Genomic DNA, 17,901 nt, shown 5'->3' with positions numbered 1-17,901 from the left:
GACAAATGCAACTGCAAGGGCCTCTGTACTGAAGCTCTCTGCTAGCAGCCTTGTTTCATTCTTTAGTGAGTCCCTGTAACTAAGGCCATTTGTAAACCACTATTGATCCTCCTTGCAAAATAAGGTGTGTGGGGGCTATTCAGTTTCAGGACTGCTGAGAAAACAAGGGAAGGAAAATCATTCCTCAAAATGGAAAATTTAAACTTTGCCTCAGGGCCTGAATTGAGATTGCAGTTTGCTGACCACTAGGTCACACAGCTCTTAGTGGCAGGAGCCTTATTTACACCCACCTTTCCCCCAAAACTGGGGCACTTAAAACCAGATAGCTAAAAATATATACAAAAGATCAGCATTAAAAGAGAATCAAAAACGACCATTTAAAACATTCCGTGGGCCCTTGGTATCTGCTGGGGCTTAGTTCCAGGACCCCCTTTGGATACCAAGACCAATGGATGCTCAAGTCCCATTACATGCCAGGGGATGATGATGATGATGATGACGACGATTGTGGGAACCCCTGTGGATACCAAAATCTGTGGATTTTCCTGCCTCCCCAAAAGTCTTGCCATACTCCCTGCCTTTGTGCGCCCTTTTTATTTTGCATTCACACTTTGACCATTTCCAGGTTGGTAGAATTGGGAGCCAGCTGGCCTAGTGGTTTGAGTGCTGGGCTATGGTTATTGAAGTTCATTTACCCTATGGAGTGCTGTAAGTTTTACATGCGCTTTCCCATAGGGAAACCCTACTGGCCCATAGGGAATAATTTGGGGACCGCTTGCCCTTAGGGAACCAGTGGGGAATCCTGGACTTGCCCATAAGGGACCCTTAGGGAAACATAGAGGAATGCTTGTCCATAGGGAAACCCTACTGGCCCATAGGGAGTCATAAGGAGATACTTGCCTATAGGGAATCATTGGGGAACGCTTGCCCATAGGGAACCATAGGGCAAGTATTCAATGGAGGGCCTCATATACTAAACCAAATGGCAGTCCTTGCCCATAGGGAATCCTTGGGGAACGATAGAGGAATCCTTGGCCGGTGAGTCTTCCCTCTGGGCCAGGGCTGGGCTGGCCTTTCCTCGGAGGGCCTCCCTTTGGAGGCGGAGGAGCCGTCGTCGTGTCCCGTGGGAGGATGGAAGGGGCTCAGCCCTCCAGCAGCATCCCCAGCAGCAGCGCCTCCCGCATCGTCTCTCCTGCTCCTTCCATGGAGGCTGTTCGTGGGAATGGCTTCCCCCCCGCCATGGCCGCCTCCAGCAGCGAGTCCGACCCGCTGCTCCTCCGCCGAAGGAGATCCACGCAGGACAACCCCGGTCAGGCTGGGCTGGGGAGCCTCCTCCTGGGGGGAAGGGGGCGGGAGACCCTCTTTGGGAACCAGCCTTTCAGCCCCCTTGCCCTCTCTCGCCTGGAAGGGGCTCCTGGGCTCCATCCTGACGTGCGGAGAGACGCGTGTCAGCCCCGGCGGGGCCCCCTCCCTGCCTGCTTTTCCCACCGGCGCGGATTCCATCCTCCCCAATGGCGTGTTTGCCCCCCCGAGTTGCGCGTGTCTTGGCAGTGGCGTGTCGCGTGGCCTTTTCCCACCCGCGTGGACCTTGCTTCCTGACCGTTGCCTGGATTGCTTTCCTCTTGCACCTTCCCTGCTTTTCTGCTTCTTTCTTTCCACTTGCATCTTCTCTGTTGCATTCTTGTGTGTGTGTGTTGCGAGTTTTCCCCCACCAGCATGTTGTGTTTTTCCCACTATTGTGTTGCATGTTTCTTGCATATCAGGTGCTTCTTTCCACTTGACTGTTGTGCGTTTCTTTCCACTTGTGTTGTTGCGTGTTGCATTTTGCTGTCCATTTGCAAGTGGTGTATTGCATGTTTCCTTCCAGGTGTGTGTTGCCTGTTTCCCCCCTCCCTCACCTGTGGCGTGTTTCTTGCATGTGCCAGGCCTCTTTTGACTTATGTGCTGCACATTTTCCCCACCTGTGTGTTGCTTCCACTTGCATGCTGTGTCCTTTTCCATGTTTCCTGAATATTCCCTGTTTCTTTCCATTTGTGTCTTGCCAACTCCTCTCTGAAAGGAGCAGAAAGTACATTTTTGGGCGAAAAGGCCAGCTATAAATCCCATAAACCATGAACTGTATGGTATTTTGTGTCTTTTCCTCCTCCTTTGCGGCTGCAAAATGTGTGAATGGGAGGCGTTGCCCTTTAACTCTGGGTCTAAACTGCATCCACACTGCAGAAATAATCCAGTTTGATACCACTTTAAGTGGCCTGGCTCAATGCAAAATTGTAGTTTGTGGTGGCCCTCTGGGGCCACCACAAACTACAATTCCCAGAATTCCATAGCAGTGAGCCAGGCCACTTAAAGTGGTATCAAACTGGATTACTTCTGCAGTGTGGATGCATACTAAAACTGAGCTAAACCAACATTATAGTAGAAGCCCTCCATCTTCTTTCCCTTTGGAGCAAACAATGCTAGAGCTCTCACAAAGTTACTTTGCGGAAGGACTACAAGTCCCAGAAGCAACAGGGTCAGTAGACCTGCAAAAGTAACTTCCCTGGATCATTTATCTAGGATGATCCATCCACGGTTGATGCACTTGTAGGGCTTAGCCCTGACCTACTTGGGGCTAAGCATGATGGGGATTTCTTTGCATTTGGTTGGCCCCATCAAGGTATCCCTGTTTGGTGGATTTGGGATGTTGTTGTACTTTGGGATCAGTCGGGATTGCCTTTGAATAGACCCTTATGTGGAGCCAGCATCGCATAGTGCTTTGAGGGTCAGACTGTGACTCTGGAGACCAGGGTTTGAATCCCAGCTCAGCCATAGAAACCCACTGGGTGATCTTGGCAAGTCACACACTCTTGGCCTCAGAAAACGCTGTGATAAGTTTGCCCTAGGGCTGCCATAGGTCAGGAGCGACTCGAAGGCACACAACAATGGGGTTACCCTACGTCTGAGAGCCAGCCTAGTTTAGTGTTCAGAGTGTTGGAGTAGGAGTCTGGGAGTTCTGGGTTCGAATTCCTGTTCGGTTGAAGAATCATAGAGTTGGAAGAGATCCCAAGGGCCATCCAGTCCAACCCCATTCTGCCATGCAGGAAATCTCAATCAAAGCATACCCAACAGATGGCCATCCAGCCTCTGTTTATAGATCTCCGAGGAAGGAGTGTGTTCCACTGTCGAACAGCCCTTACTGTCAGGAAGTTCCTCCTAATGCTGAGGTGGAATCTCTTTTCCTGGAGCTTGCATCCATTGCTCCTTTGTGTCCTATTCTCTGGAGCAGCAGAAAACAAGTCAGCTCCCTCCTCAATATGACATCCCTTCAAGTATTTAAACAGAGCTATCACATTACCTCTTAACCTTCTCTTCTCCAGGGTAAACAACCCCAGCTCCCTAGTGCCTTTGAGCAAGTCACACTCTCTCAGCCTCAGAAGAAGATAAAATGGTAAACCCCTTCTTAACATACCTTGCAGAGAAAACCTATAGGTTGGAGCTGACTTGGAGGTACGTAACAACGGAGGATGCCAGTTCAGCAGTGACACCCAGATCTTGGGGGAAATTACTTTTTCTGAGATCCAGAATCCTCTACCCAGCATGGCCCCTAAGAAATATTTATCTTTCTTATGGGATTCAAGATCGTCAAAGATTCAGGACAGGTATCTCAGACCAGACCTACCTACACCAAAGGTACCTGCTCCAAAATTACCTGGGATTTTTCTGCATGCAATTCACACATCTTAGGAACACTATGGCCTGATACAGACAGGCCAAAATAAAGCTGCTTCGAGTCACTTTGGAGGTATGCTGTTTGAAAGATACGTGTGTCCTAAGAGTCCGGAAGCTGCACCAAAGCCACAATCCAATCCTAAGGACTGCAGTGCAGCTCTGGTGCAGCTTCCAGACTCTTAGGACGCATGCATCATTGAAACACCATACCTCCAAAGTGACCTGAAGCAGCTTTATATTGGCCTGTCTGTATAGGGCCTATGTGTCACCGGACTGTACTCTGCAAAGGCTTATGCCAGATAAAACTTTTTAAAGCTGCTATAAGACTTGTTGCTGAAATCATGAAAGCTTTAGTGATCAGGTGTAAAGAAGTAGTGTTAAAGATGAATTCTCTTCATTGAGGAGGGAGCTAACTTGTTTTCTACTGCTCCAGAGACTAGGACCCAGAGCAATGGATGCAAGCTCCAGGAAAAGAGATTCCAGCTCAACATTAGGAGGAACTTCCTGACAGTAAGGGCTGTTTGACAGTGGAACAGACTCCTTCCTCGGAGTGCAGTGGAGTCTCCTTCTTTGGAGGTCTTTAAACAGAGGCTGGAGGGCCATCTGTCAATGGGGATGCTTTGATTAAGACTTCCTGCATGGCAAAACAGGTTTGGGCTGGATGGCCCTTGCGGTCTCTTCCAACTCTATGATTCTATGTTCCGTTGTGGTACAAGTTGTCTCCCTTATCTGAAATTTGAAATACTCCAAAATCATCCACACGGGTGGCCAAGGTAATGACACCTTTCTTTCTGATGGTTCAGTGTGCACAAACTTTGTTTCATACACAAATTATTAGAAACTATTGTATAAAACTACCTCCAGGCTATGTGTATAAGATGCATATGAAACTTAGGAGCTGTACATACAGCCCCAAAGGGATGGTCTCCAGCCGCCCCTTTCCTAGCCGGATTTGGGCCATGCCAACCTCATTCTGCAGCCCTGATCCAGCCTTTCCATGGTGCGAATTTCACCCTAGAAAGGGTGCAATAGCCGCAGTAGCACAGCTATCCATGCTCCTTTGGTGCTGCGTCTTATGGACACAGTGCCAGAGGAGCACAGTGATGCTGCACGCCGTGTGGAGCAGTGCGCAGCATCACGGCACCCTGGGGACGGAGTTGGAGTGTGCATCATGAGGATGCTACACCTTGACTTTGCCCCCATGCCGGCTCAAAGTGCCAGTCTGTATAGGGCCATAAAAGAATTGTGTGTTTAGATTTGGGTCCCATCTCCAGCATATCTCATTATATACAGTACATAGAATAATAAACTCATAGAGTTGGAAGAGACCACAAGGGCCATCCAGTCCAAGCCCCTTCTGCCATGCAGGAACTCTCAGTCAAAGCATCCCCGACAGATGGCCATCCCGCCTCTGTTTAAAGACTTCCACATATCTGCATATACAGTGGTACCCCGGGATACGAATTCACCGCGTTACGAAATTTCCGGGGTACGAAAAAGTTAGATTTAAAAAAACTGTTCCGGGTTACGAAGGATTTTTCGGGTTACGAAAATCTTTTCGGCGCGAAATTCAAAGCGCGGCTAGCGGCTAGCGGCTTTCCAGCGGCTTTTCGGGTTGTGAAATGTATCGGGTTACGAACGGCGCCGCGGAACGAATTAAATTCGTAACCCGAGGTAGCACTGTACAGGTATTCCAAAATCCAAAACACTTCTGGTACTAAGCTTTTCAGATAAGGGAGACTCAACCTCTACATTTCAAAAAACCCAGGGAGTCACACTTTTTCATGTTTGTGTGCATCTATATTTTTTGCCTAAAGCATCAATAGACAGATCTGTGGGGTCTAGTACAATTTTGTTAAGATGCTCCATGATGTCTGTTCATCACAGTTCAAATGGATAGAAGACGGATCGGTAGATCCCATTTTCTAAACTAGCTCCCTTTCCAGACAGCGAAGTGCAAACTTTTTTGTTATGCAGAATGCTTCTAACAGCTGCAAGAATCCCATATTTGTGCAAAGAGAAAGGCATTCAGAAAGTTGGCCCAGGCAAATGCCATCAACTGAGGTCAAAGTACCCAAAACAGTAATATCTGGTTAATCTAAACTTCCTTTCTCTTTCAGTCTCTTCTAGCTTGGCTAATGCTGCCTGTGAAGTTGAGCTATTTCTTTGGTTTTGTGTGCTGTCAAGTCAGTTTTGACTTAGGGTGACCCTGGTATAAAAGAGACCATGTTGTAGTTAAAAACCCTGTTCAGATCTTGTAAACTAGTCTGAGCTTCCTTGACCAAGTCAATCCCTCTGCAACATGGACTTCTTATTTTCCTACTGCCTTCTGCTTTACCCAGCATTGCAGGTTGAGTCTCCTTTATCCAAAATGCTTGGGGCCAGAAGTGTTTTGGATTTCCAGTTTTAGAATATTTGCATGTACATACTGAGATATCTTAGAAATGGGACCCAGGTCTAAAGGCAAAAATCATTTAGGTTCTATATATACCTTATACAGAGACAGTGTGGTGTAGCGGTTGGAGCATTGAACTCTGACTCTGGCTTCAATTCCCGCAGGGTAATCTTGAGCGGGTCACATGCTCTCAGCCCCAGAAAACCCTGTGATAGGGTTGCCTTAGGGTCAGAAATGCCACGAAGGCACACCACAACAGCAACGTATACCCTATATAGCCCAAAGGTAACTCTATGCTGAATGTTTTCATATTTTTGTGCATGAAGCCAAATTTGTGTACACTGAACTCTCAGAAAGCAAAGATGTCACTATCCCAGCCACCCAAGTGGACAGTTTTGGATCTGGAGGATTTTGGAATTCCGGATAAGGGAGACTTAAGTTGTATTGTCTTTTTGAATGAGTCACGTTACCTCATGATGTGTGCAAAGTGTGTTGGCCTCAGTTTAGTCATTTTTGGCTTCTGGGAGAGAGTTGAGATGTGATCTTCTTGGACACATTTATGTGTCTTGCTGTCACATTTATTCTCCAGAGCCACATTTCAAATGAGTTAAAAACTTGCCTCGCTGTCAGTTTTTTACCAGTCAGTGTCTAGCTTTCAGGGCTGTTTCATACGCAACCTTCACTTTCTCCTCCTCCTTGTATTGTTAAAGCATAAATCTTCATGGTTGGTGAAGCTCTCAGTCCTTATTGCCCAGAATGGCTGAATGGATGCCAAGCAGTCCATCAGGATGGGCAAAGGTCCCATCTTTAGGAACTTGCTACCTCAGATTTACCGTGGGTCACACAATATTTCTAATTTGATCCCATACCACCAAAATAGATGCAGTTTTCTTAGAGGAAAAAATCACAGGCCATAGGGAGCCTGATTCTCCTTTAAAACAGGGTATGTGTTTTACCTTGAGTACCTTGTGTTAGCTACTTCGAGTCCCTATGTTGGGAGAAAGGTGGCATCCATCATTTTCTGTGGGGTTTTCAGGCTGTGTGGCTTTATTCTGGAAAACTTTATTACTAACATTTTGCCTGCATCTGTGGCTGGCATCTTCAGTTAATAGTAGTAGTAGTCGTAGTAGTAGTACCACCTTGTTTTTCAAGAAAATTGGTGATGTTTTTGGTGACAAAGTCAGAGGCAGCATGGATCCTTAAAACAAGCTTGTTAAAGGGGTTGGAGGATTTTATCTGAAATCTAAGGCTGCATCTACACTGCAGAATTAATGCAGTTTGACATCACTTTACTTGCCATACTCATAGAATCATAGAGTTGGAAGAGACCACTCGGGCCATCCAGTCCAACCCCCTGCCATGCAGGAAATCCAAATCAAAGCATCCCTGACAGATGGCCATCCAGCCTCTGTTTAAAGACCTCCAAGGAAGGAGACTCTATCACCTTCCGAGGAAGTGCATTCCACTGCCGAACAGCCCTTACTGTCAGGAAGTTCCTCCTAATGTTGAGGTGGAATCTCTTTTCCTGTAGCTTGCATCCATTGTTCCGGGTCCTGTTCTCTGGAGCAGCAGAGAACAAGCTTGCTCCCTCCTCAATATGACATCCTTTCAAATATTTAAACAGGGCTATCATATCACCTCTTAACCTTCTTTTCTCCAGGCTAAACATCCCCAGCTCCCTAAGTCGTTCCTCATAGGACATGGTTTCCAGACCTTTCACCATTTTAGTCGCCCTCCTTTGGACACGCTCCAGTTTCTCAATGTCCTTTTTGAATTGTGGCGCCCAGAACTGGACACAATATTCCAGGTGGGGCCTGACCAGAGCAGAATACAGTGGCACTATTACTTCTCTTGATCTAGACACTATACTTCTATTGATGCAGCCTAAAATAGCATTGGCCTTTTTAGCTGCCGCATCACACTGTTCACTCATGTTGAACTTGTGGTCTACTTGGACTCCTAGATCCCTTTCACACGTAGTTTCATTCAGCCAGGTGTCACCCATCCTATATCTGTGCATTTTATTTTTCCGCCCTAAGTGCAATACCTTACATTTCTCTGTGTTGAATTTCATTTTGTTAGCTTTGGCCCAGCTTTCTAGTCTATTCAGGTCATTTTGAATCTTGGTCCTGTCCTCTGGGGTATTAGCTATTCCTCCTAATTTCAATGCTATTGAATTCTGGAATTTGTAGTTTTGTGAGATATTTAGCCTTCTCTGTCAGATCGCTCTGGTGTCACAACAAACTACAAATCCCAGGATTTCATAGATTAAAGCGGTACCAAACTGCATTTATTGTGCAGCCCAAATGCATCTATTTGGAAGCAAATGTCGTAGACCAATTTGTGTGAGAGCCAGACAAGAGACACTGTCTGGCCATGAAATTGGAGTGAACTAGAGAAGTGGTAGGTCCTGGTTTGGGAAAAGTACTTTTTGGTGCTTTGGGTATCCTTGGCATAAGTGTGTGATTCATCTGCAATACTATGCAGCCTCTCTGTGTGCATAACATTGGAATCAGACTTTGAATGTTGATGTTGGGGTGCATCTGCGCTGTGGAAATAATGCAGCTTGACACCGCTTGTAAGTGCTGCAGCTCCATCCTATGGGAATCCTGGGGTTTGTAGGTTTTTTTAAAAAAGGTCTTTAGCTTTCTCTGCCAAAGAGTGCCAGTGCCTCACCAAAGTATAAATCTAGGATGCAGCTGTGGCAGTTGGTGTCAAACTGCATTATTTCCACAGTGCAGATGCACTCATACAGAGCAAGCAGAATGGTCAATGGTCTGAAAGCCAAGCTCTGTGAGAAACAGTTGAGGAAGGTGGTTGTCTTTAGCTTTAGAGAAGACCAAGTGGTGATGATGGAGTGAACTTGTTTTTTGCTGCTCCAGAGACTAGAATGAGAGCCAATGGATTCAAATTACTGTATATACTCATGTATAAGTCTAGAAAGTTTAGTAAAAATATTACTCCAAAAACCTGGTCAGTGTAAGTACTGTACTGTACTTTAATTCTTATAAAACAGGGAACCGTCCTCTGGTGAAAGACAAGAGTGTCGTCTGTTCTGGAAGCACTCACACTCCCTTCGTATTCTCTCATTGATGAAGCCTTTAGTATGAGCACAGTCAGGCCAGCTGGAATTTTGTAGGTTTTTTGGCACTGTTTTCCTTTGCTTCATCCTTTGCATCCTTTGTTACACACCCCTTTGTGTTCTTCTCAATTTATCTGCAAGTCATATGTAAATCCATAATTTTGGCCCCAAAACCTGCCCTCAACTTATACATGAGGTCAACTTATAGTTGAGTATATATGGTATAAGAAAAGAGATTCCACCTAAACATTAGTTGTGATAATGATGGTGATGATGATTTATTTATAGCCCGTCCATTCACAGAGAATCAGGGTGTGTTACAACAGAACTTTATTGGAAGAGCTGTTCAACAGTGGAATAGACTGCCACAGAAGGTACTGGACCACTCTTTACAGATCTTTAAACATAGGCTGGGTGCCCATCTTTTAGGAGTGTTTTAGTTCTGTATTTCCTATGGCAGGAGGTTGAATTAGTGGTCCCTTCCATCTCTGCAATTCAATGAAAAGGCAGCCAACAACCAAATCCCTGAATACTTTCTAATACCTATTATAGGATACAAGACTCAAATAGTAAGTGTTGCTCTGTTGCAGAACTGCATAAATATCAGTGGAATTATTTTGCTTGTAAATGATATCAGTAGGAATTCTTTCAAGGAGAACATGTCCAGAATTAGTTTCTTAACTTAGTCTATGCACAATGTTGATCTCCTTCCTACACATCTGGCTTCTTTCTGATTGCATTGCTTCATTTTGTGGGTTGGGCATTTTGTGGAAGTAAAACAAGTTTAATGTGCAAATCCTGATTGCAAGAGTCTTGATCCTCCAGTGAAAACATGTTAGAATTCAAAGTTCAGTCTTTCCAAAGGTAGACTTTGACCTTTAGGTTCAGTAGAGCTTCTGTACTCATTTAAGCATATACAGAATTCTAGTCCTAATATCGAGGACTGTATCTACACTGCAGAATTAAAGCAGTTTGACACCAATTTAACTGCCACGACTCCATCCTATAGACTCCTAGGATTTATAGTTTGGTGAGGTATTCAGCCAGGGTTGTCAGAGAGGTCAAGTGCCTCACCAACTACATATCCCAGGAGTTTGTAGAATAAAGTCTTAGCAGCTGAAGGGGTATCAAACTAAGCAGTATAAGACATAAATAGAATAATGGGGAGAAACCTCCAATTTGATAAGGAGAGTTGTTTCACTCTGAATTTAAGAAAATTCTGATTGAATAAGACAGAAGATTACGTAATTAAAAAATCTTTTAATAGCGGCACACTCTGTAATAGCATTGGGATGGAAAAACAAGCAATATGGGGGAATTGATTGCATTATATTGCAAAATATCTTATTTGCTTATTTAAGAGAGAGAAAAGGAAAATATAATTAAGTTAAGGAAACGATCTGGTGGGAAAAATTGAGTTGTTGGATCGAGAAAGTTAAAGCTGAAAAGGGGTACAATGAAGTTAGGTAAACTATTAATAAAATATTCCACATTATAGGTACTGAATACTAAATCACTTGTTTATAGCCATTGGAGGAAAAGGACATTGAGAAACTGGAGCGTGTCCAAAGGAGAGCGACTAAAATGGTGAAAGGTCTGGAAACCATGCCCTATGAGGAACGCCTTAGGGAGCTGGGGATGTTTAGCCTGGAGAAAAGAAGGTTAAGAGGTGATATGATAGCCCTGTTTAAATATTTGAAGGGATGTCATGTTGAGGAGGGAGCAAGCTTGTTTTCTGCTGCTCCAGAGACTAGGACCCAGAGCAATGGATGCAAGCTACAGGAAAAGAGATTCCACCTCAACATTAGGAGGAACTTCCTGAGAGTAAGGGCTGTTCGACAGTGGAACAAACTCCCTCAGAGTGTAGTGGTCTCCTTCCTCAAACAGAGGCTGGATGGCCATCTGTCGGGGATGCTTTGATTGTGATTTCCTGCATGGCAGGGGGTTGGACTGGATGGCCCTTGTGGTCTCTTCCAACTCAACGATTCTATGATTCTATGTGAAAAGTATGTGGTGTGATAATGGTAATATTTAGTAAGGATTTTATAATATGTTGTATGGTATGGACCATAAAACTAATAAATAAAGGGGGGAAAGTGGTGTCAAACTCCTTTAATTCTACAGTGTGGCTGTATGCCTTTTTGTTGTTCTTCAACGTTAAACTACAAAGATTGTGTCGAAATCAGTCTGTAAGATAATGACAAAGAAACAGACCCCATAAAACAAATCAAATATGACAGAGCCATACCATAAAAACACATATTACAGTATACAGTGTGCTGTAATGTCTCGGCAATTTATCTGACCAATTTATTTGTATCAGTCAGTTATTTGGGTTTTTTAGTTCTTTGTGGGTTTTTCAGGCTATGTGGCCATGTTCTGGAAGAGTTTGTTTCTGACGTTTTGCCAGCATCTGTGGCTGGCATCTTCAGAGAAATTGGGGGGGGGGGGTCCTGCATCAACCCAAGACTACTATGCCATTTTAAAAATACCACTGTTGGCACACTTTTGGAAGTTTAGTTGCCTTGTGTCACAATGCTGGGTGGAAAATTTCCAGGTGGATGCGGAGGCAGGTAAGATTTGATGGATAAAGTCACTGAGCTGATGATTCACCTGAGATGCGATGATGAGGCATAAGATAAGATGGACTGAAGTCCATGGAAAGCTTGCACCATAATAAATTTGTTAACTCTTTAAGACACTTGGTTGGATTTGGATCTTTGCTCCATGGCCAGCTACTCTCTTATCTGGATAATCCAGGGATAAATCTACACAGAGTCAATATGGTAGTTTACCAAAAATTAAGGGTGCCTCTGTTGTTGTCATTTCCAATGTGTGGCAACCCTATAATGGAGTTTTCTTGGCAAGTTTCTTCAGCGTGGGTTTGCCATTGCCATTTTCTGAGGCTGAGAGTATGTGACTTGACCAGTGTCACCAAGTGGGTTTCTGTAGCCAAAGAGGGATTCAAATCCTGCTTTCCAGAGTCATAGTACAACGCTCAAACCACTACACCATGCTGGTTCTCTCAAGGGTACATCTACTCTGTAGATATAATGCAGTTTCACACTATTTGTAAGTGCCATTGTTCCATCCTATGGAATCCTGGGATTTGTAGTTTTTAGAAGAGAATCAAATCGTTATTACTATCATAGACCAGCACAGTAGTTTTAACAAAGTATTTAACCTTCTCTGACAAAGAGTGCTGGTGTCTCACAAAACTACAGAGCCCAGGATCCTGTATGATGGAGCCATAGCAGTTAACGTGGTCTCAAACTGCATTATTTCTGCGGTGTATATGCACCCTTATTCCAAGGCACCTTTTAATTCTACATCACTGGGTATTTTTGGGCAAGTTCCACTCTCTAAGCCTCAGAGGGTGGCAATGGCAAACCCATTCTGAAGACACTTGCCACGAAACCCCTGTGATAGGTTTGCCTTAGGATCGCCATAAGTTGGAAATTACTTCAAGGCACACAACTCACACAGAGAGACACAAAATCAGCACATGGTTGCAAAAACGTCATGCAAGGCACCATATTTTCATTCAGTGTGCTGTATACGGTAGAGGTTGTTCTTGGTGTCATCGTGTGCAGCTGCTTTACATTTCTTAATTGCAAATCCTTATCTTGTCTGGTAATGACAGCAGCTGAGCAGGTGGAAAACGGTACATTGGGAACACAGCAGGGGACAGGATCTCTGGTCATATTTTGCACTCAAGTCTTCTGCATCTTTTTGGAGGCATCCTTGATTGAAATGATGACTAAGTAGTGTGAGGATTTTTGCATTCTCAGAGCTAGAAGGATGAGCTCATGAAGCAAGGTCTGGAAAGCACCAAGCCCTGTGAGGAGCGGCTTAGGGAGCTGGGTATGTTTCGCCTGGAGAAGAGATAGTTGAGAGGTGACATGACGGCTGTGTTTAAATATTTGGAGGGATGCTATAATGAGAATGGAGCAAGCTTGTTTTCTGCTGCTCCAAAGACTAGGACATGGAGCAATGGATGCAAAATACAGGAAAAGAGGTTCCACCTAAACATTAGGAAGAACATTTTGATGTAAGAGTGATTTGAAAGTGGGATATGTTACTGCCTCGGAGTGTGGTGGAGTCTCTTTCTTTGGAGGTTTTTAAAGAGAGGCCGGATGGCCATCTGTCGGGGTGCTTTGATTGTGTATTCCTGCATGGCAGAAAGGTTGAACTGGATGGCCTTTGGGGGTCTCTTCCAACTCTAGTATTCTATGATTCTGTATTAGCTGTGCTTCTGTTTAGCCAGTCAGTCCAGACTTTGCTAGATTAACAGATTTCTGCTTCCATCTTGGTGTTTAGACTCCACCATCTCCCAGTTTTGGAACCCAGAGGTGAAAGACAAGATTTTCCTTGCAAAGCAACAACCTCTTCCTCCCGACCCTCTCAAGATTGCAATACCTGAAATATTTTTCCAGCTGGACATGCGACTTCTGTTAAAGGATTTTCACAAGAAGCTTGGCTTTATCTTGATGGCCTTCCTTCTCAAACAACCCAATCTAAACTGGCCTATTGTTTGTCTCCCTGCGGAGAATGCGAGGGAACACCAATATGGCTTCCATGGCGTCATTTGAAGGGCCTTTGCAAATGACGTCATCTTTGTGTTCAGAATGTGTGTGACCTCGCACGTCTTATGTGTTTGCTCGCTTATCCAAGCAAACCATCCCTTCTGCAAGGCTGACCCCAGATTTTAGCTGAACTTGCACTCTTTCACCCCTGTGGTACACAGAGTGTTGTTAAAGCATTAACAGTGAGTGCTTTGTACGCATTCTTGAGCTATTCCTTGCAACAACTAGGCTGATCCTAGGCTACATCTATAGTTGTAATCGTGTCTAGATCAATGGTTCCCAAACATTGGTCCTCCAGGAAATTTTGGACTTCAACTCCCTTAAGTCTCAGCCAACTTTGCCAACTGTTAGGAATTCTGGGAGCTAAAATCCAAAACATCCAGAAGACCAAAGTTTGAGAATCACTGGTTCTAGTTCGAAGGAGGGGGGTAGTACCACTCTATTCTGCTTTGGTCAGACCCAGAGTGACCAGACATCCTCCTTTACCAGGACATGTCCTACAATTCAGCCCTTTGTCCAGGAGGAATTCCAACATGACTTCCACTTTGAGCATGGCTAAGAAGCATGAATTTACATTTATATTGTTGTGAGCTTTTGTTCTGTTCCTTGAATTACCCTCCTTTGGGGTTACAATATTTGGTCACCCTCGTCAGACCTCACCTGGAATACAACAGGCCCTTGGTATCTGCTGTGTTTTGGTTCCAGAGCCTTTCTGTGGATACCAAAACCAGTGGATGCTCAAGTACCATTATATACAGTGAAGTAGTAATATAGTGTCCCTTATTAAAAAAATGGCAAAACCAAGGTTTGCTTTTTGCAATTTATATATATTTTAAAAATAGTTTCAAGCCATTGATACTTGAATCCATGGATTAAAAAATCCATAGAAATGGAGGGCTGACTGTATTGTGTCCAGTTCTGGGAATCACAATTCAAAAAGGGTGTTGAGAAGCTGGAGTGTGTCCATAGGAGGGTGACCAAAATGGTGATGGGTCTGCAAACTATAAATCCCTATGAGGAGAGGCTTAAGGAGCTGGGTGGGGTTAGCCTGGAGAAGACAAGGTTAAGGGGTGACATGATAGTCATGTTTAAATATTTGAAGGGATGGCATATTGGGGATGAAACAAGCTTCTGTTCTGCTGCTCTAGAAAGTAGGACCCGAAACAATGGATGCAACCGATAGAAAAACAGGTGGTTATCTTTAACTTGGAGAAAACTGAGTGGTGATACGATAGCCATCCCTAAATTTCTGAAAGGACATCAGGTAGAAAATGGAGCAAGCTTGTTTTCTCCAACTCCAGAGACGAGAACACAGATCAGTGGATTCAAATTATGAGAAAAGAGATTCCACCTCAACATTAGGAAGAACTTCCTGATGGTAAGAGCTGTTAGAAAGTGGAAGACGCTGGCTGGAAGAGTGGTGAAGTCTCCTTCTTTGGAGATTTTTAAACAAGAGGCTGGATAGTCATCTGTCACAGGGAAGGCTTCTATTTTGTATTCCCACATGGCAGAAGAGGGGTGGATTGGATGGCCCCTGAGGGTCCTTTCCAACTCTGATACTAACTCTGCAAGGTAGCTAAATACATCTCTTAATAGCAAATGAGAAAGCTGGTACTTGCTAAGGATGCTCTAACTCAGTGATTCCCAAAGCATGGTCCTCCAGATGTTTTGGACTTCACCACCTAGAATTCCTGAACTTTTCCCAAGCTGGCAGGGACTTCTGAAAGTTGAAGTCAAAAACTAAAGTCCTCTAGCTGCAGTTCCTGCATTGAGCTGTGAGTTGGACTCTATGGCCTATCTATGAGGCCCCTTCCAACTCTGATTCTGTGGTTCGCTATTGATAAATACATAGCATTTATTGTTATTTTCCTAACCTTTTCTGGTCTATTGTTTCTTTTGGAGTAAACTCTTAATAGAATCCTTCCTGGACTACAGTGAAGGATTTGCAGAATTCCTGCTATACTCCTTTATCTGTTCCTTCAGGAATATTTATAAATGGCTGGATCTGGAGATTTTAAGGAGCTGTACAAAAATAATGGACAGGCCAAACTCCCAGTTAGATTAACCCTCTTTCAATCAGTTGCTGAATAAATGAATCACTGCTTACATAAATCATATTCATTTGGTGAATCTGCCCAAGTTTGAAAGCCATAACAGATGCACTAAGGTTTGCAACAAAGGAAACGTTTTAAACATATGTCTAAATAGGAAAGATTTATGGAGCATGTCCAATTTCATAAGGAAGGGTATTCACAGACTGAGTGGCACGTTCGAGAGAAAGACGTTGCTCCTTCCAGTCCTTTCTGGCTTTTTAAACTGGTAGAGGCTTGTTGGTGTAATTGATTACCTTGGTGCACATCATATGAGCCTCATATTGGCAGGATGTGTTTGCTTCAGCATCTTAGGAGAATTGTTTTGGCTTCGTTGGGCAAAGTGTTGACTTTGTTAGTTTATAAGGGGTTGCGTTGTGTCATGTGGGTCTGGGAAGAAAGGCAAACTGGAAATCCCCTTCATTCCACGTTAGTATCAGTGCAGTCTGCCTGGAACACGTTATCTTCTCAGCGCTGTCTTTCTTAATTGTAAAATTTATATGCAACATTTTAGGGCCTTTTGGAAATAACATGGAAAGAATAAGGGTAGGCTGCTACACCACACAAATGAAAAACAGTATGTGCGAAAGTGATCTGGGAGTCTTAGTAGACCACAAGCTGAACTTGAGTCAGTAATGTGATGCGGCAGCTAAAAAAACCAATATGATCTTAGGCTGCATCAATAGAAGTATATGTTTAGATTGAGAAAAGGAATAGCGCCACTCAGAATCATAGAATCATAGAGTTGGAAGAGACCGCAAGGGCCATCCAGTCCAACCTCATTCTGCCATGCAGGGAATCTCAATCAAAGCAACCCCAAGAGATGGCCATCCAGCCTCAGTTTAAAGACCTCTAAGGAAGGAGACTCCACTACACTCCAAGGAGGGAGTTTGTTCCACTGTTGAACAGCCCTTACTGTCAGGAAGTTCCTCCTAATGTTGAGGTGGAGTCTTTTTTCCTGTAGCTTGCATCCATTGCTCTGGGTCCTAGTCTCTGGAGCAGCAGAAAACAAGCTTGCTCACTCCTCAATATGACATCCTTTCAAGTATTTAAACACTCCATTCTTCTTTGGTCAGGCCTTGCCTGGAATACTCGGTCCAGATTCTGGTCACCCAATCCAACCCAATTCCACCAGACAGGAATGCACAATTAAAATACTCCTGACAGATGGCCATTTAGCCTCTGTTTAAAAATCTCAAAAGAAAGACTCCAAATCAGCGTCCTCCACTGTTGAACAGCTCTTTCTGTCAGGAAGTTCTTCCTAATATTGAGGTGGAATCTCTTTTCCTGTAGCTTCCATCCATTGTTCCAGGTCCTATTCTCTGGAGCAGCAGAAAACAAGCTTGCTCCATCACCCTTTCAAATATTTAAACAAGGCTATCATATCACCTCTTGACCTTCTCTTCTCTAGGCTGAACATACCCTAAGTCTCTCCTTAGAGGGCTTTATGGTTTCCAGACCCTTTGCTATTTTGGTGGCCCTCCTCTGGACACACTCCAGCTTCTCAACATCCTTTTTCAGTTGTGGTACCCAGGTGAGGCCTGACTAAAGCAGAATAGAGCGCACTATTACTTCCCTCTAGACATTGTATTTCTCTTGATGCAACCTAGAATCATGTTAGCTTTTTTAACTGTTAACTCATAATCAGCTTGTGGTCTACTAAGCCTGATGTTCTTAATGTTGAAGTGGAATCTCTTTTGCTGTAGCATCTATTGCTCTGAGTCCTATTCTCTGAAGCAGCAGAAAATAAGCTTGTTCCATCCTCAATATGACATCCCTTCCAATATTTAAACAGGGCTGTCCTGTCACCTCTCAACAGTCTCTTCTCCAGGCTAAATATACCCAGCTCCCTAAGTCTCTCCTCAGAGGACTTCATGGTTTCTAGACCCTTCACCATTTTGGTCCCCTTCCTCTAGACACACTCCAGCCTCTCAACATCCCTCTTGAATTCTGCTGCCCAGCACTGTTTGTCAATTATTTGTCTATGTGACAACTGCAGAAAAGTCTCTTGTGGTCTCAGAAACCACAGTTTCTTGAGGC

The 17,901-nt window shown here is 44.2% G+C and overlaps 1 protein-coding gene across 11 annotated transcripts in view; it reads left to right on the top strand.

The window, feature by feature from the left end:
- The window catches only part of LOC149311572 (uncharacterized), a 56,097-nt gene that overhangs the window by 8,578 nt on the left and 29,618 nt on the right, over positions 1-17,901 (top strand). For 8 of the 11 annotated variants that reach the window (XM_089527416.1, XM_089527415.1, XM_089527413.1 and 5 more), the window contains exon 1: positions 1,196-1,309. The exons of the other annotated variants lie outside the window; for them this stretch is intronic. In XM_089527416.1, the coding sequence (XP_089383542.1) occupies positions 1,204-1,309 (106 nt within the window). In that variant the 5' untranslated portion in view covers positions 1,196-1,203. Of the gene's footprint in view, positions 1-1,195; positions 1,310-17,901 lie in introns of those variants that run through there. 11 annotated transcript variants of the gene reach the window in all.

This window comes from Sceloporus occidentalis, unplaced genomic scaffold (genome assembly GCF_023333645.1).
Source record: "Sceloporus occidentalis isolate IW3139 unplaced genomic scaffold, rSceOcc1.0.p SCAF_5, whole genome shotgun sequence".
NCBI lineage: Eukaryota > Metazoa > Chordata > Lepidosauria > Squamata > Phrynosomatidae > Sceloporus > Sceloporus occidentalis.
The sequence above is the reverse complement of the archived record's forward strand: the minus strand, read 5'-3'. Positions and strand labels throughout refer to the sequence as shown.